This window comes from Nicotiana attenuata, unplaced genomic scaffold, assembly GCF_001879085.1.
Source record: "Nicotiana attenuata strain UT unplaced genomic scaffold, NIATTr2, whole genome shotgun sequence".
Classification (NCBI taxonomy): domain Eukaryota; kingdom Viridiplantae; phylum Streptophyta; class Magnoliopsida; order Solanales; family Solanaceae; genus Nicotiana; species Nicotiana attenuata.
This window is the reverse complement of record NW_017671208.1, coordinates 255,248-276,691: the sequence shown is the minus strand read 5'-3', so window position 1 is coordinate 276,691 and position 21,444 is coordinate 255,248. Positions and strand designations below refer to the sequence as shown.

General features: G+C 36.9%; 2 protein-coding genes across 5 annotated transcripts; both read right to left on the bottom strand.

Annotated features, from left to right (window-relative positions):
• Positions 1-97: 97 nt before the first annotated feature.
• LOC109206705 (ATP-dependent zinc metalloprotease FTSH 11, chloroplastic/mitochondrial) lies at positions 98-13,933 on the bottom strand. The gene is made up of 17 exons (XM_019369561.1): positions 13,048-13,933; positions 12,426-12,579; positions 12,040-12,132; positions 11,727-11,815; positions 11,309-11,432; positions 10,406-10,525; positions 10,242-10,292; positions 9,301-9,362; positions 8,011-8,068; positions 6,983-7,108; positions 6,822-6,902; positions 5,873-6,002; positions 4,493-4,641; positions 3,848-4,129; positions 2,384-2,473; positions 2,169-2,222; positions 98-597 (listed from the first exon to the last, which is right to left on the bottom strand). The coding sequence occupies exons 1-17, from the start codon at positions 13,617-13,619 to the stop codon at positions 442-444; spliced, it is 2,391 nt and encodes a 796-aa protein (XP_019225106.1). The 5' UTR covers positions 13,620-13,933; the 3' UTR covers positions 98-441.
• Positions 13,934-14,460: 527 nt separating this feature from the next.
• On the bottom strand, positions 14,461-20,873 carry LOC109206703 (polypyrimidine tract-binding protein homolog 2-like). 4 transcript variants are annotated; one of them, XM_019369560.1, is made up of 12 exons: positions 20,732-20,872; positions 19,484-19,674; positions 19,042-19,251; positions 18,841-18,898; positions 17,738-17,800; positions 17,556-17,629; positions 16,914-17,006; positions 16,544-16,601; positions 16,051-16,155; positions 15,867-15,948; positions 15,260-15,372; positions 14,461-15,054 (listed from the first exon to the last, which is right to left on the bottom strand). In XM_019369560.1, exons 3-12 carry the CDS (start codon positions 19,104-19,106, stop codon positions 14,707-14,709), a joined length of 1,059 nt encoding a protein of 352 aa, XP_019225105.1. In that variant the 5' UTR covers positions 19,107-19,251; positions 19,484-19,674; positions 20,732-20,872; the 3' UTR covers positions 14,461-14,706. The 4 variants fall into 4 exon arrangements, with proteins under 4 accessions (XP_019225105.1, XP_019225103.1, XP_019225102.1 ...); XM_019369558.1 differs by lacking the exon at positions 18,841-18,898 and having other exon boundaries at positions 20,732-20,873; XM_019369557.1 differs by lacking the exon at positions 18,841-18,898 and having other exon boundaries at positions 19,484-19,687.
• Positions 20,874-21,444: the final 571 nt, after the last annotated feature.

Sequence of the window (21,444 nt, the reverse complement as noted above, 5' to 3'; positions counted from 1 at the left end):
TTTTTTTTCTTCCTCTTTAACCTTCATATTTATTATTTTTCCTGCAAAGTTACATTGGGAATGACATTTCTCTGAAAGAAGCAGAGAGTTAGTGAAGTATGATGTTAAAATAGGACATCTTATTTTCAATAAATTGATATACAATTCCCCGGTTTACATGCAAAATTTTACCCAATACAGGGTATTTTCAATTTTAAAATGGCTGAAAAAGAGAAATGGAAAAAGAAATCCTGAATTCCTACCAAGGCTTACAATACTATACTCAAGCTACCTGTTCTGTCTGTTGCCAGGAAATGGAAGTCCTATAAATATGTTACAACAGTGAGGAAAAAGAAATATTTATGATCTGTAGATGAAATAATCAGACTAGTGTCTCGTATAAACTGTACATTAGCTCCCTGCACCAGCTGAGATGATCACCCATGGAAGAGAAAGCGACACCTAAACCAATGCAAGTGCTTCTTCATCTTGTGGCTGCTGCTGTTGTTCAGAGAGCCGTTCTTCAGATAAAGGGAGAAGAATTCGCCTTATTTCTTCTGAACTCAAAGTTTCACACTCTAGAAGTGCATTCGCCAGAGCATGCAGAGCCTTTTCATGCTGCAATATAAAAGAAACAGACAGTTTTGAGCAATATTTCCAATCTATGCTGTGCGGTTAAAACAAATTCACGATCAGACAACACGCTGTAATGAGGACGCATCTTTTTAATCACTAGTGAGGATTTATGGGGCGCAGAGGGACTGCTTAAACTTTTTCACTGCTTTTGCTCATTAAATAAACATGGCGCAAGACCAGCCATTAGGGATAAAATCATATAGCTACAATGCTTCAATGGCAAAATAATCTCCTTAAGACCAAATACTTGATTCGATTAACACATCTATAGAGATTGTTTTTTTTAAGTAAGGTAACATTTAACACATCTGTAAAGATATTTTGTCTGAATGAATACAACAACAACATCATACCCAGTATAATCCCACGGGTGGGGTCTGGGGAGGGTAGTGAGTACGCAGACCTACCCTTACTTGAAGAGATAGAGAGGCTGTTTCCGAAAGACCCTCGGTTCAAGAAAAGGTGGAAAGAAAGAATAGGGGAGAAGAAGAGGAGGAAAGAGGGGGGAGGGGGGAGAAAGGCCAAAGGGGAGAAAAAAGTAGGATCAAATAGTAAAGGGATTATTTTGTCTGAATGAATCATAAAAAGTAATGTCTGATAGTTGCCATATCTTCAAAGTGTTAGGAATTAGGTACAAACTTAAAATCTGAAAGTTGTTAGGCATAATTTTTCCTTTTACTATTTCTTTACAATATGTCCCCTACTTGCTCTATCAATTTTCAATTTAAGATGTTCCAAAATGTTTCACATACTTCTACATTAATAATATTTTACGCAACTTTCAACAGTTGAGTCTGGATCACATTTTTCTTTTTTGGTTCTTTTTTATAGTTATGAATCGTTGATGTTCCTTCTCAAAAAAAAGTAACGAACTGTTAATGTTAAATAAATTTGATTTCTGAAACTGTCATATAGAATATGTTAACTCCAGAAGTATGCCAATCATTTAGGGGCTTCTCAAAATAGAAAAAGAATTGTCTCATAAATATCCACCGAATGTTGGTGCGAATCCCATACCTGCTGGTGTCTTGTCATGCCGACACCAGCAGTAATCAATGAATCGGAGCAACATAGGCTGAGATAAATGTTCCGTTACTTCTATTTATCTAAATACTTAAGAGGAAATTAAGTATTTTCCTGTATGTTGAAAATGGTTCCATGTATTTGGGGATTGATTTTTCCACCTGCCCTCATTAGCTTTAGGCGAAACAACCTTGCATGGAAATTGTTATTCAAGAGTAATGAGTCATTCGTTACCTATATTGTACTTCATAATTCACCTTCTCCATAGGAAGTCGCCAGAGTCTTGAGAGACCAAAATAATGTCTACACATTGAAAAGACTAAGATTGTCTGCACGCTATCATACACTCTGAAGTACTTAAACCTATGCATCTACTTGGATTTCTAAAGATACTATCAAATACTGAGCAAGAAGATGGTTGTAAAAGGATGGAAGGAAAGATACTATCAAATACTGAGCAAGAAGATGGTTGTAAAAGGATGGAAGGTAGTATTGCTCTATGATCATTCATTAAGATATGCAAGACAAACCTTCTTTAGGAGGGCCTTTACACGATCATAAGCTTCTCTTAGAAGTTTAACCACCTGTGCATCAAATGAACAAACTTATAAGAGCTTACCAACCCAAATAAACTTAATAGATAACACAATATAGTGAACTAGAAATTTTTCACCAGGCCACTTGTTACAAAAGGTAAGAACATAAAAAGTAAAAAAAAAAAAAAATTGTCGGGCTAAGCACATACCTCCGCATCAATACGTGATTGCATTTCAGCACTTGGCCGCTCTTTGATGTGAACAGGTCCAATTGCATCACTCATCCCACAGGACGATACCTACAGAAGAATGTGATACTTTCATACCCTTGTAACAGAAAGCTCATTCTAGCAAATGAGTAATAACGTTACTCACAGCTTATAGTATACATAACACAGACAAAGAAAATGAAGAAACAACAATATCAGACCGACTCTTTTGACTCTTCCTATGAAGCAGATCTGGAGAGAAACCTTCTAAAAGCAGCTTTTGCCTGTGGGAAGCTACTCTTGCAGCAAATCATGTGGGAGAAAACCTAAGTTGTTTCTGACTTATGTCTAGAGATTGTCAAATACTGCCGGCACAGATAATGAGAGGTTATGTTTGTTTTCTCTTTTCTGTTTCCATCATGTTCGGCTATGCCTCGATTAGAGAACTGCTAATTTTTACTTGCGTTGACAAATAGTAGATGGAGGAAAAGGAACTAAAGGTGATCCTATTTTCTCTATTTCTATTTTCCTAGGCACTTTGGGTTGAGAAAAGTTTGAGGGCAAACTAAGGAAGCAAAATGACTTCAGAACATTGAAGCTTCAGATCGGCAGACTCAATTTTCTGTGCCCAGCATAGCCTCAAAAAGCACAGATTTAGTTGATCTTTATGCTATTTTAGTGCACAGATTTAGTTGATCTTTCTGATAATTTTGCATAGGACAATATTTTCTTTCCCAACACCCTATTATCGTTTAGGTAATTTCTTAGGAAACCTGCAATACAACGGTCATTCCTCTTTGATGTTCACATAAATATCAACTTTCATTCTGCAGTTACCGGCGAGAAATCAAAAATGGAATAAGCACTGCCCTGTATAATTTCACTATTTCTGAAGCAGAAACTCAAGTCTCATAATGTTGATGAGAAAACAATACTTTCTCAACAACAACATCAACCCAGTAATAATCCCGCTATGCGCGGGGTCCGGGGAAGGGCCGGACCACAAGGGTCTATCATACGGAGCCTTACCCTACATTTCTGCAAGAGGTTGTTTCCACGGCTCGAACCCGTGACCGCGTGGTCACATGGCAGCAACTTTACCTCGGTTAACAAATTCTGGCATATCAATGCAGCTAAAAGCCAAATGAGCACTTAAAAGGAATATCATGCAGTCAGTAAGAACATTATATTTTGATCTGCATGCATACATTGAAATGTATAGGAGTGTAAATAACTGTTGATAAGTAAAAAGAAACAAGGAAACAACTTCTTCTCATAGCTAATATTTATAATTCATGATGATCCATATACTTTTAAACCGTTTGTAGTCTTGAAGGTGTCTGAAAAAGAATTCTTGTTAAGTAAGCTAGAGAAATAGACAGGGAAGAGAGAAGAAGTATTCTTACTACATGTATTGGCTATTTCTTTCACTATAACAGATGTTACTAAGTAGCGAAATTGTACCATGTATTGAGCAAGTTCTGTAGCTGTGTGAAGGTCACTAGTAGCCCCGGTAGTTACATTGTCTTGACCAAAGATCAGCTCCTCAGCTACTCTTCCACCCATACAAACATCAAGCCGTGCTAACAACTGCTTTTTGCTGATTGATGTCTCATCATTTGAAGGAAGCTGTGTAACCATTCCCAAAGCAGATCCACGTGGCATGATTGTAGCTTTATGGATTGGATGTGCACCTTCAGTATTCAAGGCAACAATTGCATGGCCACTCTCGTGATATGCTGTTAGCTGAAAAAGAATATATTTACCACAATGGTTAGCATGCCTGGATATCGTAATATTGCCACCATAAATCATGAACAGGTGGAAAACAAGTTGTTGGTATATTACGGCAACATTCTGACATTCGTTTCATTAACTATACAAGGGGTTGACCTAGAATCTACACGGTATTCATAAAATAGACAGCTTGATAGTTTGAGGCCAAATAAGTTCTTTCATTCTAAATAATTTTGCCACTTCGTAAACATGTAAAATCAAACAATGACATAGATACAAACATTCAATGCCTGATGTTAAATCAAATCAAACTTGCAAGAGCAGGGTACAGGATCCAAGCGTGAACATATTTTTCATAACAGAGCAGAATACCTTCTTTGAATCTTCTGACAGGAACATGGTTTTGCGTTCTGTTCCCATTATTATTCTATCTTTTGCAAACTCCAACTGTGATGCATTTAGCTTCTCAGCACCTTCAACAGCAGCCTTAATGGCAGCAATATTCACAAGGTTTGCCAAATCTGTTTCAAACAGAAAAGATAAAATAATATATCCAGATCAACAGTGTTCCTAGAAAGGAATTAGAATGTAAGTTCAATATTAAGTGTAGTCTTAAAAGACAGTGGCGGAGCCAGAATTTTCATTAAGGGGTGTCAAAATATATAAAAGTAAACATATCAGAAAATTAAGGGGACTCAATATACATATAAAATTTTCTTTTTACCTACCTACAACACAGTGTATTTTTCTGCGAAGGGGTGTCGTTTGACACCCCTTCCTATAAGGTGGCTCCACCACTGTTAAAAGAGTTATATATTAGTTAGATATCGTCCCATATGGAACAAATATCATATGAGTCTTGGATTTGACACCTATATATAGGTGTTTCTGGTATGCCATTATCAGGAAAAATGATGTATCAATAACATCACTATTCCATTTATGATTAACAGTGGAATGATGTATACTAAAAGAAGTTCATAGAGAACTGCTATCCCAAGGAAGAGATAACGCACGAAGCAGTGGATACAATAATACAAGATCTTTGTTCAAAATGTAATCTAGTTCAGTAATCTCAAAAAATAGTTACACCCTCTATTCCGGTTTATGTGACACACTTTCCTTTTTAGGCCATTCCAAAAAGAATGACACGCTAAATTTGAAATAATTAACTTTACACTTCCCGTTTTACCCTTAATAAAAAATTTTATAACCATGGCGTGTTTTTCCACAAGTTTCAAAAGTTATAACCACACAAATGCTGGGGTATGTTTTAAACCACAAATTTCATAAGTCTTGATTTCTTTCTTAAACTTCACGCTAATTCAAACTATGTCACATAAGTTGGAATGGAGGGAGAATAAGTTAGGGCTTTATTCATGTAATTGGCCCATGAACTTGCATAATATTTGCTTTTGTGGATCGCGCATATCCATTAACTTTCCTTTCACTCGTCCAGAGTTATCTTGAAGAGTAAACCATGTCCAGCCGATTGGATATATGATATAGCCATCTTCACAAATCCAATCTTCTTTTGCTATATATTTAAAAGATCATAGATAGAGTCCAACTCTCTTTTTTAGTCGTATCAGGTGCATCGGCTTTGCTCGTAACGAGGATCCTCCATTTCAAGCTTGAGAAGGTAGTATAACGTCTCATTAGACACCAATTTTAGGAAAAAACCGATTCAGATTAAATGGGAAACTTAAGCAAAAGAAAATGAACATAAAGTAAAATGAGCAGTGTACATACCTGCTCCATTGAATCCTGGTGTTCCACGAGCAATCGTTTTCACATCAACATCATCACCGACTGGTTTGTCTTGCAAATAAAGCTCTAAGATCTCCTGACGGCCCCGCACATCTGGGTTTGGAACGACAATCTAGAAAATGTAGTTTGATGTTAACAGCCTGATGATGGACCATTATTATATAAGAAAAGAGCAATTAAACTATTCCTCACATTCATAGCTTACAATGTGTTTTCCAAAAGCAGAAGGATCAAAAGTCCTTCAACAAAATTCTGTCTTAGTCTGACATCTCAGAATAATGAAATGTATTAACTCAAATTTTAGATAATTATTTATGCGATTTCTGTTGGAGTCACTAATGCTTTTTTGATTTTTCTTTTTCCTTTTCCTTTTCTTTCCTGAGCCGAGGGTCGATTGGAAACAGCCTCTCTGCCCTTTCGGGTAGGGGTAAGGCCTGTGTACGTATTACCCTCCCCAGACCCCACTTTGTGGGACTATACTGGGTAGTTGTTGTTGTTGTTTGTTGTTGTTACTGTATAATTTCACGACAAAAAATGCTCCCTTGAAATTTGCTCTTGTTCCGATTTCCAAATGTAATTCATGGAGTTGTTAATGGAACATTCAAACTTAAGGCATAGCTTTAGTGTGACGAAGCTGCACGACACTACCCCATGCACAACTATCGGCGTAAAGTTAGTCAATTTGATAAAAGGTTAAATCAGTAGGATAGTGTGACACAACTTTCTCAGGTAAATAAATTCATGATAAGCAACCGGTGTACTTGTTAGCAGACAAGTGTTAAAGAAGTACTCCAATTAGTGCCTTCAAAATACTCTTGTTAACACAGTGGAGAAAACTACTAAAGACCCCAAATTTATTCCTTCAAAAAAACATTTAAGTTTGGAAGTAGAAAAGCAATCAAACAGGCTGGAAAAGCTCCAAAACACTTACATGCCTATCAAATCTACCGGGTCTTGTCAAGGCAGGATCAAGTATATCAGGCAAGTTTGTCGCAGCCATCAATATTATTCCCTGCATAAGTCAAATATACACTCCAGTTTCAAGTTCAGAGAGGAATCATGATCTAGATACTTTAACTTCAAGTCATTTACCTCATTTTGCTCAAAACCATCCATCTCAACAAGTAACTGATGCAGTGTTTTCTTAGTATGACCTTCCCACTGCTTTCGAGTTGATCCAACAGCATCAATTTCATCAATAAATATGATGCATGGAGCCTAAAAAAGAGAAGACACATGAAAATTAGATAGAAGTTCCAAGAAACTGATTGAGCTTCTTCAGAAAGGGAAACGGACATCAAATCCCTTCCTATTCCAAGTACAAGGACAAGGAAAGGACAAAGCAGATTATCTCACATGATAGTTACACATGGAGCTGAAAGGGGACTTATGATTAGGTTTTGACAGCTTTAGCAAAATTGGGAGTTTTATTTATTTTAGCATTTCAGGCAGGAATAACAAGTTTGACGACAACATAAATTCAAAGCAGATGCTAGGGCATCATGCCCCTTATCAAGTTTTACTAGTTCCAATCAAACCAGAAAGTTACTTTCCTAGTACATCAAGGCCTAATATTAATAAACAGAATTTCTAACAACTGGTTTGTTTGGAGTTACCACAAAACCTCCTCTCACATTAATTGAATCCCTTGTTCCCTCCAAACTCTTGGTTTAAGAAAGATGAAAACTCCTTTTACCCATTGATGAAAGCGCATTCTTATGGACGACCCAAATAGAAAGTATGCCAAATGATTACAGACATGAAAGAATTAAAGTGACTGCAGTTTCACAAAGCCATAAAGGAAACTTTCATAACCAATTATGAGTGATCTCCACCCACTTCTTTCATTACTATGTAACTCGAACCAAAATTTATTTGAGAGATTAGTAGGCATGAATACGTTATGATACATGCAAGTTGATTCTCTATGCACTCAGAAAACACATTGCGTCACAGCCAGACCACTTAAGCTCAAGTGAGATCTTTTCAAGCATAGCTCAAGCATTGACTGAAAATCTTCAGCCCAGAGTCTACCTAGTACATTTCACATGATTTTGCATCTGATATTTAAAAGTGATCTTCTCTAGAAACCACAATAAGTGGCGTATAGTCAATCAAACCTTCTTCTTAGCAGCTTGAAACAAAGATCTAACACGTCGAGCACCAACTCCCACAAACCTGAAAGAATGTAAAATTCCCCAGCCAAGTTAATTAGGTCACAAGGTTAACCAAATGTAAGATCTTGAAAAGACAGGAAAATTTGCCCAAATCCACACAAAAAAAAAAAAAATCAAGCATATAAAAATCACATGTACACAAAACAGACAGTATCCTCTAAAAGGAACAGAAGGATGGACTTTCACAGTAAAATCATGGTACAAGACCATCCCATAAAAACGGTCGTCAAGTTCCCTGGCCATGGAAGAACCATATGGTAAGTTAAAGCCTCCTACAGCATTGCTTGCTTCAGTTGGCCGGCAGCACCTGGATCATGCTTGACCCAGCATAGTTACCGCAAAGAGACTTGCTCGGTTGTATTGGATGCCCCTAATGTGAAAAGGAAACTGAAGATGTTATTCACTTATTTTTGCATAGCAACTTCACGAGTCAACTCTGGCACAGTTTTGACTCCTTTTGTTGGTAAAGTGGGCCGTGCCAAAGAAAACAAGAAGCTGCTAGAATGCTGGAGCAGGAGTAGCCTTGACAAGGAAATTCATTTTTTTCTTTTGGGCCAAGGAAGCTAAAGCTGCCTAGAACACCATTCCTGCATGCATTTGCTAGGATACTTTGGAGGGAAAGGAATCACAGGATATTTTAGGGCAACACCAACACTATCTTCAGATTAAAATACAAATTTACTCTCTAGACAGCCATCTGGCACAAAATGGTTGACATCCATGAAGTAGACACTTTACTCGACTTCCTCAGCTTCATAAGTATTTAGATTTGGAAAGAGTTGTTGCTAACTGTAATTTTGTACATATACCAGTACCATCTTAGAGCTGGAATAAATCAATAAAATCCAACTTGTCACATGTGCATGAAAAGAAGATCTACCCTACTATAGCTATTGAGACCTCCACTGACCAAATTTAGACACCATGACATGCATAGGCCTGTGCAGACATTACCAATCCTCTCTTCACAGTTAAGAGTTAACATGAAAAAGTTGTGATATCAATGAGAGTTATCATCCAGTTTCCTAGATGATGGGACAAATCACTGAAGATTTGTACATATAATGGACAAAAACTGACTAGAGTAAATTTTTAAGCACCAAGCAACTTGCTATCCATAAGAAGAAACTAAACTTCATTCAAGAAAGTAAGAGGAGATCACAAATCTTAATTTTATCGACATCTTGGTTACAAACATGACGAAGACATAAGGGTAGAGAGTAGTAGACATACATTTCTTCAAATTCAGAGCCTGCCTTATAGAAGAAAGGCACCCCTGCTTCTCCAGCGATAGCCTTCAATTAAGATAATTAAGCATGATTAGCATAAGTATATATGCTTGTGTTGACATACAAGAATAAGAAATGCAAAAGGCCGTTTTCTGAATGCAGGACGAATACAGAATTTTGTACAAGGAAGAGAACACGATAATTTTTTTATTTTTTTGACAAAGTAACAATTCTATTAATTAATTAATATGCGATACTAGAAGAGAAATCTTTAAATAATTAAAAAAAGGACCAAGGCAAACACTTGAGAAAATATTCAAGAACAGAAGGAATAACTATGTTTTGTAAATGCAAGGACAACAAAACTTAAATTACCTCACTTTAGGCTTTAGCAACCAAAGAAGAAGAAAAAAAGAAGGGATAACAAATCTTATAGCCTGTTGGGCCAAGCTTCTAAAATCAGCTTATTTTGATAAGTACTTTTTAAAAAAGTTTTCTTGGTGAGAAGCAGTTTGTGTTTGTCTAATTAATTTGAAAAGCACTTTTGAGCAGTAATTAGCGTTTGGCCAAGCTTTTGAAAACTGCTTCTAAGTGTATTTTTCTCAAAAGTGCTTCTTAGAAAAGTGCTTTCCGAGAGAAGCTACTTTTTTCTGCTTCTGAAAAACTGCTTCAGCTTCTACTCAAAAGCACTTTTTTCCCTTCCAAAAGCTTGGTCAAACAGCTCAATTTTTGGCCAAATACATCCCCAACAAATAGGAAGAGGAAAGAGTGAAGAAGAGACCTAATCAGAAGACTCACAACTAACAAGAAGAAATTTCATCTGAATTTGAGTATAGTTGGAAGTGTGCAGTGCATCTGGAAATATAACAAAGAACACAGGTAGCCAACACATGGAAAACCCAATGTGGACAACTACTTCAGTGTAAAATGTAATCAACAGCTTACCTTGGCAAGGAGGGTTTTTCCTGTTCCAGGAGCTCCAGTCAAAAGAATTCCCTAAAAACAAGATAAATAATTCCTTCATGAAAAGGATAGGGGGTGGTTCACATAAAAGAAAAAGCAAAATTGACAATAACAAGCCAGAATAAATAAGCATAATAAGCACAAACCTTCGGCAACTTTCCCCCAAGCCGAGTGAACTTAGAAGGATTTTTGAGGTACTCAACAACCTCCTCAAGCTCTTGCTTAGCATCATCACAACCTTTGACATCCTTAAACGTTTTGACATTCTGCGTCCAAAAGAAAAATAAATAAACAAAAACTACTGCAATTATGCAAGATCCACAAACAAGAAAAATCATACTTTTCCAAATCCCCAGAAGGAAAATTGAATCTCTAGTACGACCTGGCACTATAGCATAAACGTGGTAGTTCAAGTCTATCAAGTAGATAATCCAAACTATTTGTCTATCAAAAACTTCAAAACAGTGCAAGAATAAGAAGCAACATTTATACATGGTTGAGCCTTAATATACAAAAGGAGAATGATGTATGACTCTTAGAAGTTGTTAGTTGTTACTAGTTAACAAGAGAGCGGATACTCAAAGAGTTACTCCTGAACAGATGAAAGATTAAGAGAAAATCAAACAACCAAGACCAATGAGGCATCAACATTTATGTTAATAAAATATAAAACTGATATGGATGTAAGTTATGTAGGAATAGCCTGGGATAAAAAAGATACTTGAAGCTGTTCCCTTTTCCAGATTACATTTAATTGATCAGTAGTTGAGATCTGGTAACACAAGAGTATAGAAAATTACAAATGAGACGTGTCAATCCTCCAAATTTCCTGACTCCCAAGTTTCTGAACGAAATTCCCAGAGACAAGAGTTCTCTTTTCTAATGCCAAAATGAGGAAGCCAAACAAACTAGACATTTCACACGGTGACAAGAATTGAGAAGCAAAATAAATGAAAATTAGCTTCCAATCTCTTTAATTAACATAATACATCAGAAGATTGTTGCAGAAGACACAAGCTTCATGTAACATCTCCAGAAAGAAAACATACCTTCTCAGGCATTATTTCTTTATTCAACTCTTTCGGGGCATAGGATGAGCTTGAACCGACACCAGAAGCTCCTATCCCACCTAAGCCACCAATATATTTCTGAAGTGCAGTAGCACCCATTATCCTGAACAAATGAATGTGTTTTTTTCTTAGTAAAAGTAAAGAAGGATAAGACTCATTATCTACCAACCAAAGACAAGAGAAGTTACCTAAAGCAAGGAAAGAGAGTGAAAACTAAGGTAGGACAGAGACACATTAGCTTAATATGCTAACTAGCAAGGCAGCAATCACATAAAAAACAAGCAGTGTACACCCCACTCCCTCACAAACTCTGGAGAAAAGGCAAGAGTATATTTAGAGACGTTACTAGGCCTCATTTTGTATATAGGGAATAGTAAAATCTAGAAGATAAGCTTACCAGACCAAGCCAATGGCAATAGTGAATATGATAGTTGAGAGAAACTCTTGCGCAAAACGTGATGATCTGCTTGAAACTTTAGGATCAACCTACAAGAAAATAATGAAATCTGGGTTAAACAACCACATGCATGTGCAAAAGCATGACCCAACAAATGGATAAAGTAATCATAAGCAGAACCAATGGAAGCACGAAAAGCCATAAACCAAATTCATATTTAACTGTTAGTGACACACAGGTGTTAGATATGATGCTTAATATGAACATTAGACTCCTTTTGTCAACAAAAACTGCAGTGCTCATGGTATCTTACCATCACAACATGCAATGGCTGCTTCTCGGAAATGCCAGGATTGAGAAACGGCTCATCCATGTTCCCCGATGCCCGCTGCTTCAATTCTTGCAACTACATTTTGATTCCATTAATCATCAAAAAGTAGCACCAAATCAAGAGACAAGAACAGTATAAATTACAGGAGTGACCAGAACATCTAGAGTCCAAAATGATTTCCTTCCCTCCAGAAAATAGAAGCACTTAGGTGTCATTATGGAGATAGAATGAACCGAGACTAACTGGGATAATCAGGAACCCAGAATGTTCACTACTTAATGTCAAACACTAAAATAATTTATTACCACACAGGTGGAATTTGCCAATACACACCAAAAAATGCAAAGGTATTATGATCAAACAATTACCAGTGAAGGAAGACTAGAAGGCTTTCCGGATTGCTCATCAGGTAGATATTCGCCAATAGCATTTGTCGCCACAAGAGCTCGTAAATATTCTGCAACTCCTCTACTGTCTACAGCATGAGCTCTCTGCTCAAAGCGCCGAATGACAGACTCAGGGCTAAGGTTGAAAAGATAAAGAGAACAGTGAATACTCTCTATAAATAAATTTGTGTAGCTAAGGCAACTTATAGACTATCAAAACTAAAAAGGAAACAAAAATAACTCGAACTGATCAGGTGAAAGACTCGAATACAGTAATTTACAGGAACTCACAAGCTGCATTCTTATTTTATTAAGGCACCTCACATATGGGATTTTTTGCCATGTTCTTAAAATTGCGAGAGAATTGCAATTAGGCACGCCAATCAAAAGCATCCATGAGGATAATGACCAATTAAACATTTTATATAGAAAGACGGGCAAAGATTGCTAAACATGGTATTATTATCAGTAATGAACATCACAATATTCCTTATTTAAAAAAAAAATCTTTACTATTATCCTACCTCCTCTACATTATGTCACTGAAGCATAAGACAGAACTAAGATAAAGGCTAAATCTTTTCTCGGAGAACTAAAGCTATACCTGTGCTTGTTGAGTTCAACAAGCAAAGCACTCTGCAGAGCTGCGTCCTTAGGATTAGCATCAGCATCAGCAATCAACCTATCGAGACGCTTCTCTTGCTGCCAAAAGGGCCACCAACTAAACCAATCAGACAACAAAATCTTCTCAAACCCATTCTTGACCTTAGCAAATAAACCCATCAAGAAAACCACAATAGGCAACTTCCTCTTCATTTCCTCATTCTCCTCCACCAATACCTCAGATTCCACAACATTACTCGCTTCTTCAATTGAACTACTGCTCCCACCAAAGGAGGAGGGTTCATTGAATGCTTGGGGTTTATTGAATTCTTGGGGTTCAATTTCATTGTCATTATTATTGGATAAGGCAAAATCAGAATTGACATTGTCAGGAGTCAATGTACAGTGAAGGAGTGAATTGTGGCGGCAAAAACGAGGCTTTAAAGAAGTAAACGCAGTTGTTGTGGATAAACGAAGGGAGTAAAAGGGTTTGGAAGAAGAAGAAGAAGAAGAAAAATGGAAAAGAGGAGAAGGTAAAGGCTTGAAGATAAGAGAAGCTTGAAGAGTAGTCATGGCTTTTTTTTTCTTCGATTAGATAGATGTTTATTAGGGTTTAAAGGAAGAAAAAAAAAAGATACTTTGCCTTAACTAAATTGAAAGATTCTTTACTGCAAAAAAGAGGAGAGGATCTTTTTAGTTTCTTGAAGAGTAACGCACTTCTCTTCTCCCTTTTGCTCGCTCTCACTTAGTTGAAGGGATTGAGAGAGAGAGCCACAGGATTGGGTTGCTTCTTGTTATGTTATACAACAAGGGAGCAAACAAGAAAAACCTTATCTCAATCAAATTGGCGCTCTTCTTCTTGTGGCCTTTATTATTTCACTCTTATTTTTTGAAAGAAAAAAATTAGTACTAGCTTACATTGAGATTTTGAGGATGTCAACGCAGCCGAGCCGGTTCCCAAACTCCCAGGGGCCAGGGCTTAATATAAACAGCCGGTTTGGTCATTTTCATACCCCAATATTTTTCAGCCAAATGTGAATTTACTGTGTAAGTACCAAGCTCAGCATGGACCAAAGTTCATTACTTTTTAAGTGGCCTATCCTTCAGGATTGGAGACAACCAATGTTCTCTTTTGTTGGTTTCACGTTCGCTTCTCTTGGGGAAGTTTATGCGTTGCTTTTTAACTTGTGCATAATTTGAAAACTTTCAAAAGAAGTGAAAACAACATCAAACAAATATGTTACTATAAAACAACAAGAAATTTTCCAAAACTGAGTTTACCCAAAGTTTGAAACAAACGCCATAAGATTCCATGTGTTGGCACACTTGGTGGTCCTTTGTTTTACTCTTTGTTTTCAACTTAACATGAATGGGAAAGAGAGAGTCGACGAGCTAATAAGTTTCACACAAGACAAGCGTGAAATCAAAGCCTTTGCTCCATAATATAATTCATACCGATGAAAGATGATCAAGAATATTGTACAATGCAGTGCCTAATAGCAGCAACGGGACCATTCAGTGCCCCAAAAGAAAAGAGCTAAGACAGACAAAAAGAACCAAGATATGCAGTTAGGACCAAAAGACTCGTCACATTTTGGCTAACATCTCTCTGCAACAAAATTATGGACCCCTGGTATGAAAAGCTTGTTTCACGGTAGTGCTACTGCTGATGATAAGGAGGCATTGCATTAGAATACGGTATGCCATTCTGTCCATGCATTGGCATCACCCCAGAACCCATCTGTGAAGGCACACTACCAGGTGGCATGTAAGGGTGATTATGCATCTGCATTGGCATTCCTTGATTTGCTGTGGCGGCAGCAGAGTTCCAGCCTGCAGAATGCTGAGGCGGAGCAACACCTGGAGCTGGAGCGTAATGGGCAGGGGCACCGTATGGATGAACACCTGGACCTCCTATCTGAGGTAGCTGCTGCCCAAAGATTGAAGGTTGAGAATTCAACATAGGGGTATTCGGGATTGTATAATCTCTGCTGCGATCATTATTAACCTGAAATCAGTAAAGATAACCATTCAATTTAGGAAATGACTTATGCCCTCACAAGGAAAAGGAAAAGGAAAAAGGAAAAAAAAAAGGCTGAGGCAGGGGAGTAAAGCAATGAGCAGATAAGAGATTGTTGACACTAAATCACAGAGTTCCCGTCACAGAGTAATATATCAAGCTAATAAAGCTTTCTCCACAAAATTGCTTTTACCTTTATACTAAGATCTGTGTGTCGAGAGTAAGTGATATGAAGCTTGCAATATCCACCTTCATAAATGGAATGTCCTTCTAAAGCTCCCTTCGCAACAACAGCTGTGCGTACATCTGTAGAATCATCAAATCTATTGCTTAGTTCAACTCACAAGCATCTAAGTATAGAATAATCATTTCACCATTACTTCTGAGTTTGTACAAGCACCAATTCACAAGAGGAAACCTTGTTCTTCAGACTTCAGAGTATACTAGAATTGAAAACATTTTTTTGACCAGTCTAAAATATTTCCTTATCAAAAAAGAAAACATTTTTTTGACTAATATACCCACTATTTTCTTTTACATAAGACGCTTGAGAGGAAAACCAAAGTTGAAAAAAAGGACTGCTGGTAGTATATGACCCAATAAATATTCACTAGAAAGTAGCCTTCTTGACTATAGAATGCCATACATAAATAAAAACATAATATAATGTCAAGAAGCTGAGAACAGTGTTTGGCCACTATGCCAAATGCTTTTAGAACATTGGAGCAATAAAGTGATGACTTGCGACTTGCAAGGGTAAGAACAAACACTGGCAAATTATTGGCTGCATTTCATCTTACCAGGGTACTGTATCAGAGCCTGAACCCCTCCATTCTTATCAAACATAGCAATCTTTAGTACAGGACCGAAAGCTGAGAAAACCTGAGGACATATGAAGGAAAATGAGGAAGCAATAAAACAATTCAGAAAACAGGTCACGAGAGAATGTACAAAAGCTTTTTAGCAACTGAAGAGGGATGTTACCGTGTGTAGGACATCCAAGGTAACTGCATACTGCATGTTCTCAATGGAAGCAAGAAGAACATTACTCTCAGGTTCCAGTTTCTTCCCATCCAAACCCAAACTGAACTGTGACACGGATGGAAGAAATTTCAAACAAAAGGACAAACAGCATCTCAACACAAGCTTGCCACCTAGGAACATATCTCAACTAGAAAAAGATTTGCCCACTATGTAAAGACATACATGCACACCAATCAATAAACTATGTCTCAATCCCATATTAGTGTAGGATATATATTCAAACTTATCCGGTTAATTCCTGCTGTATGAAAGGGCAGTATCATAAAGTAATCCCACGAAAGCACAACACCAGCAACAAGGAAACTGGAAGACAAAAATTTACCAATCCTAGAAAATCCTCTATGTGCAAGTTGCAACTGATGCCTGCACGCGCGCACACGCACACACACGCACACACACACACGCACAGAGAGAGCCGTGACTGACGCATTACCTGACCACTTGCATCTATGGCTGAGGGAGCAACAGGAAGGTGAGGATTGGTGTAGTCCCTAAATCAGAACCATATACACGATTTAAGATTCAAAGAGAGGAAGGCAATAATAAACCCAAACAAATTAAGTCATACACGATATAATAAAGTATGATGAAGACTGCTCAAAAGCAATCTATATGAACAGCTTTCAATAATTAAAACAAGTCATCAATTATGAATGTGTATGTTTGTATAGAAGATTGGGTGTCTTTCATTAGGTTCTCTACTTTTTGGTGCACTGCTTGTATAAAGAAGTTTTCCTTCCCAGCATCTTTATCCCAAAAATAGTGCATGTGCGTGAGAGGAGGAAGATGGAGATCATTTTTACCTGCTACGATGACTCTGAAACTTCACGCTCAGATCCGTATGAGCAGAATATGTGATTTTAAGTGTACATGGTCCAAGTTCTGGAATCAAGTAACTAATACATGAGAGAAGAAAAAATCAGTTAACTGCCCCTCATGAACAAGAAGTAGCTAATAAATATTTCTCCAGAACAGCAATTGAGTATAGTATGAAAATTTAGAGCATATATTTTTCCCTTCACAAGATCATAGAAATCAGAATTCCACTAATAGCTCTGAGCATAGGTACATTTAAGCAGCCAGCCGACCATCTGAATTTTAGCCAACTAAATTAAATGGGAAGACCAAACAATCATCTTTTCTGCAAGCATTTTTACAAGGATCAGCCCTCTTTCTTAAGAAAGTCGTAGTTATGAATGCTTTCTGTAGCAGCATTTAAAAAGCAGAGTTTGATAAGCTCATTATTCCCCATTAACTAGAACTTAAATGAACACAAGAAGAAGGCGCCTTAAATGTCAATATAAATATATGGAACGGGCTAAGGAGCATGTGTGTACCCCTTCAGTAAATTCTTAAAAAGCTCCTCAAAGATGTCCAGCCCCAATGTATATGCACCACATCTACAAAAATGATCCATACCCAGCCAAAATATAATCCAACATCACCTGGGAATGCTTCTTCCATCCAGGGCATCCTTTGCTGAAGTAGCGGTTTCTGCATCAGAAAATTGCACCAGAGCCTGAAGAGGGTTCAAGGAGGTGAGGGACTCGTCAGTTAATTAGGAGGTCAACAAACATATTGAGACTAATCAAGCTTGGTCGAATCCATCTTTCTGAAGCATAAATACCTGGAATCCAGCAGTCTTCTCAAATGTTGTGATCTTGTGCACAAATCCAAAAGCTGAAAACACCTGAAAGAACAGGAAAATTTAAGAAATAGATCTATTCAATGCTAAAATTATAAATTTGGAAAAATCCTTCATTCTAATGTGCAATTCCAGTCATGCTCTTCTCAAGTATTAGAAACAAATAGTATAAACGACATTTCTGTTTTTAATGATTATCAATTATACCATCACAGAATAATACTGCAAATATTTTCTAATCAAGGAGTATTTCACAACAGTTGACCTAAAGGGGTTCTAAAAATGCGAAGGATATCGATTGGAGGAAGGATACAAAACAAAGGCGCAAAGCTACCGGAACATGAACATGTGATGCAAACAAAACTACCTGAAGATGAGAGACAGTTCACTGAAGTCACCAAATTTAGGTCAACCACTCATATATTCAGAAAATTCCACAAGGAAAAAAAAATTTGTATCTGTTAATAAAGCCTAAGGCTCATTTCTTCATTACAAGGACAACCTTGTCAAACAAAGCTCATAACCAGAGAAGTTCTCAGCAGCAGTAAGTCGCCTCAGGTTTGTAAAATTTTGGCCCAAAGCTGAACAAGCTCCATTCCTTGAAGCTGTCTTAAAAAAAACAAAACTTTCTGTCTACTAACATCCTAATAACACTAAAACTAGAGTGAAGGAGATTATTTCTTACGCTAGTATCGAAGTTAAAAGGTTTTAGAAAATTTAAGACAAGCAAGTCATGGAGAGGGTAAGTTTAGAAAACCAAATATCTGAGTCGTAGATGGTTATCTGGCTTTGCGTTGAGCCTAATTGAGTTGGATCTTAAACTTTCAAGTTAATTAATTGAAAAGACATTATTACTCTAAGAAAAGCAAGTAAATTCGCATCCATTGCAAGCTTCCAGATGCACATGCAACAAGTTTGCCTTGGACAACGAAAAACTGCAACTCCATTATGCATATGCTAAGGAGGGAAGAAGATTTTGAGGAATAAGAATCATCTGACACTCCAAGAAAGTCAGGAAAGTTAGATGAGGAGAAGAAGGGAAGGAAGAGCTTGAGTTAAGCAAAAGAGAAAGGAGACAAACACACATTCGCTCTTTCTCCCGAAGCAATAAGCTGCCACTGAAGATATATCCTGGACACTGGCCTGCTGATCCATTCAATTTCATGTCAAAGAGTGCTCAATAAAGCATGAAATAGCCCAATCTAATTACCAAAACTACAGAAAAACCTTTCTATGAAGAAGATTTCCTATCCACCAAGGTACATGGGAAGTAATGTAATCCTTACCAAATGTAAAACATCAATACTGACAAGGCGGGCATCATTCCCCTCAATTGTAACCAACAACACATTTCCAGCTACATCTGCTGTAGTTTTGTTGTTCACTATCTCTTGCCTGTTGGAATATTGTAGGTAGACGGTTTTCCCTCGTACCTGAGCCGGTTCTGAGGAAGAGGCGTAGTACGATATCATTGCAATAGCTTGATTTAATTCTGCCTACACATATTAACACTTCAGAAATAAGAAAATCAAGTTTTGAAGGACGTGCAGTTTTACAAGAAAACAGAAATGTAATGAAAGATCATGGTGAACTAGCTACTTACGAACTCTCTTTTTTTAGGAGTAAAGGTGAGTAATTTTATTTTTTGAGGAAGTAGAATTAATATAAGCAAACTTGACCAAGCACTAAGATGGTGCATATCAGTGCAAAATTTGACCAGCTACTTACTAACTCTATAAATGCCTGATTCCGGTTCGCTCCAACATTACATTTGGTATTAACGACTTTACCAAATGGCTTCCCCAATTCGATCAGCTCCTCCTCTGTGCACTCCCATGGTAAGTTTCTCAAATGGAGGACCTTTGATGGTGGCTGTGTGTACCGAAACTGGGGTTGGCTAGACCCAGATGCCATCCGAACTATAAACACAAGCTTCAAACAGAATAACAAAATTAAAATGGTATTCGCTCAATAATAACACTTCGCGAGCTCTCAAATCTAAGAGCCTGATTGGATTATAAGCAGTATACAAACTATATAAAATTTGATGCTAAAGGTGCCAGCGCAATACTCCAAAATGTTATCTTGTGTAATTTCCTTATCAAAAAATATATGTAATCTTGTGTAATATAATAGCATGCGCTTAAATAGAAAGCAATTCTCCAAGAATATAATTTAGAATAAGTACAACTATTGCCATAAATTATCTTTCTTATTCATACTAGGAAAGTCCCTTATACTAAGCTTTCAAATGAAGGTATATACTGTGTAACTATAGCCTTATCAACCCGGTATTTTAAATCAGGGTCAACCCGCTATATTTTTCCTTATCGCACGCAAAGTTAACAGCGAAAAACCAATAAAGAAAGAGAAAATTAGGTAGAACGATAGATGGCATATAAATACTTCAGTCATGCAATTACATTGGCAAATCTATGTTATAGTGGTGTCATCACATTACATCAGTCCAAAATAAATACAGTGAAGAACCTAGAAAACATCACCTGAAGGAAAATGAAGCGAATCACAAGCTTCCACCAGCAGGAAAACAATTAATTTATCCACAGATATTAAGCAACATATCTAATTTATGCAGCTAAAAAGACATCAACTTTATGGCCAACCAACCACAAACGCGAGTCGGGCAGTGATTGAACGTAATTGTGAGCTGGATTGACTACCAGATTAACCGGGACAGAATTGTATAGGAGGAAAAAAACATATAACATCGTACGATCCCTCTACTCAAACTCATCGAATATATAAAAACAAAAAGGGGAAAAACGAGCAACTTCATTGAAATCAGTGTCGCCGTCAAAAAATGTTCAAACGCAAACCTTTAAATTAGAATGAAGAAGAAAGATTAGGGCACAAAAGAATGAGGAAAAAAATAATCATGTGATATTGAACTAGAATCTCTAAAACAACGTTTTGATTAGAATGAAAAAAGAAAGCATAGATTTAGAGCAGCCATACCTATGTTATCTGAGATTAGGGTTTCACAGACGGAAACGGAAGAGCACACAGCTTTGAGTCGTGACAACGCAGTATACTTCGATTAATTGATATGAATATTAGCCTTATTTTATCTTGTGAAGAATATATGACTATATATAGCTCTTGAATGATCAGTGCAAAGTATATAAGAAAATTAAACTCGATTAATGAAACTGAATAATATGAAAATGTTTCTTTAAAGAATTGGATAACAATATTTGTTTTTATTGTCATAAATCCTGCAAATGGATCCATCCACTTGCAACAATGGATGTCTTCCATAACAGGTTTTGGATTGGTTATGTATCCATAACAGATTTTAGATTGGTTATATATCCATAATACGTTTTGAATTGGTTACGTATCCGTAACAGGTTTGGTTATGTATCCATAACAGGTTTTAGGTTGGTTATGTATTCATAACATGATTTGGATTGGTTTTGTAACAACGAAATGTTGCTATAAATAGGTTCACCGATGAACCTATTAGATACTCAGAAACAAAGAAATAGATCCTCTCTTCTAATGTCATCGTTCTCTTATGTTATTAGTCCTAGTTAATTACATAATTCTTGCTATATTGCTTTTATTTTGTAACACGTTATCAGCACGAGACTCTAATCCTTTCCATTACCATTTTAAGGTTTATTTTTATATATCCTCCAGGTATGTCTTAATACATGTTACATATT

Coding starts and splice junctions, on each gene's coding strand:
- LOC109206705 (XM_019369561.1), bottom strand. CDS start 13,619: ATGACTACTCTTCAAGCTTCTCTTATCTTCAAGCCTTTACCTTCTCCT. Junction 7,109..8,010: donor TTCAAGCTGCTAAGAAGAAG/GTTTGATTGACT, acceptor TCTCTTTTTTAG/GCTCCATGCATCATATTTAT. Junction 2,223..2,383: donor AATCACGTATTGATGCGGAG/GTATGTGCTTAG, acceptor TTTGATGCACAG/GTGGTTAAACTTCTAAGAGA.
- LOC109206703 (XM_019369558.1), bottom strand. CDS start 19,669: ATGGCATCTGGGTCTAGCCAACCCCAGTTTCGGTACACACAGCCACCA. Junction 17,630..17,737: donor AGAAGACTGCTGGATTCCAG/GTATTTATGCTT, acceptor AACCCTCTTCAG/GCTCTGGTGCAATTTTCTGA. Junction 15,949..16,050: donor CCTTGGATGTCCTACACACG/GTAACATCCCTC, acceptor ATATGTCCTCAG/GTTTTCTCAGCTTTCGGTCC.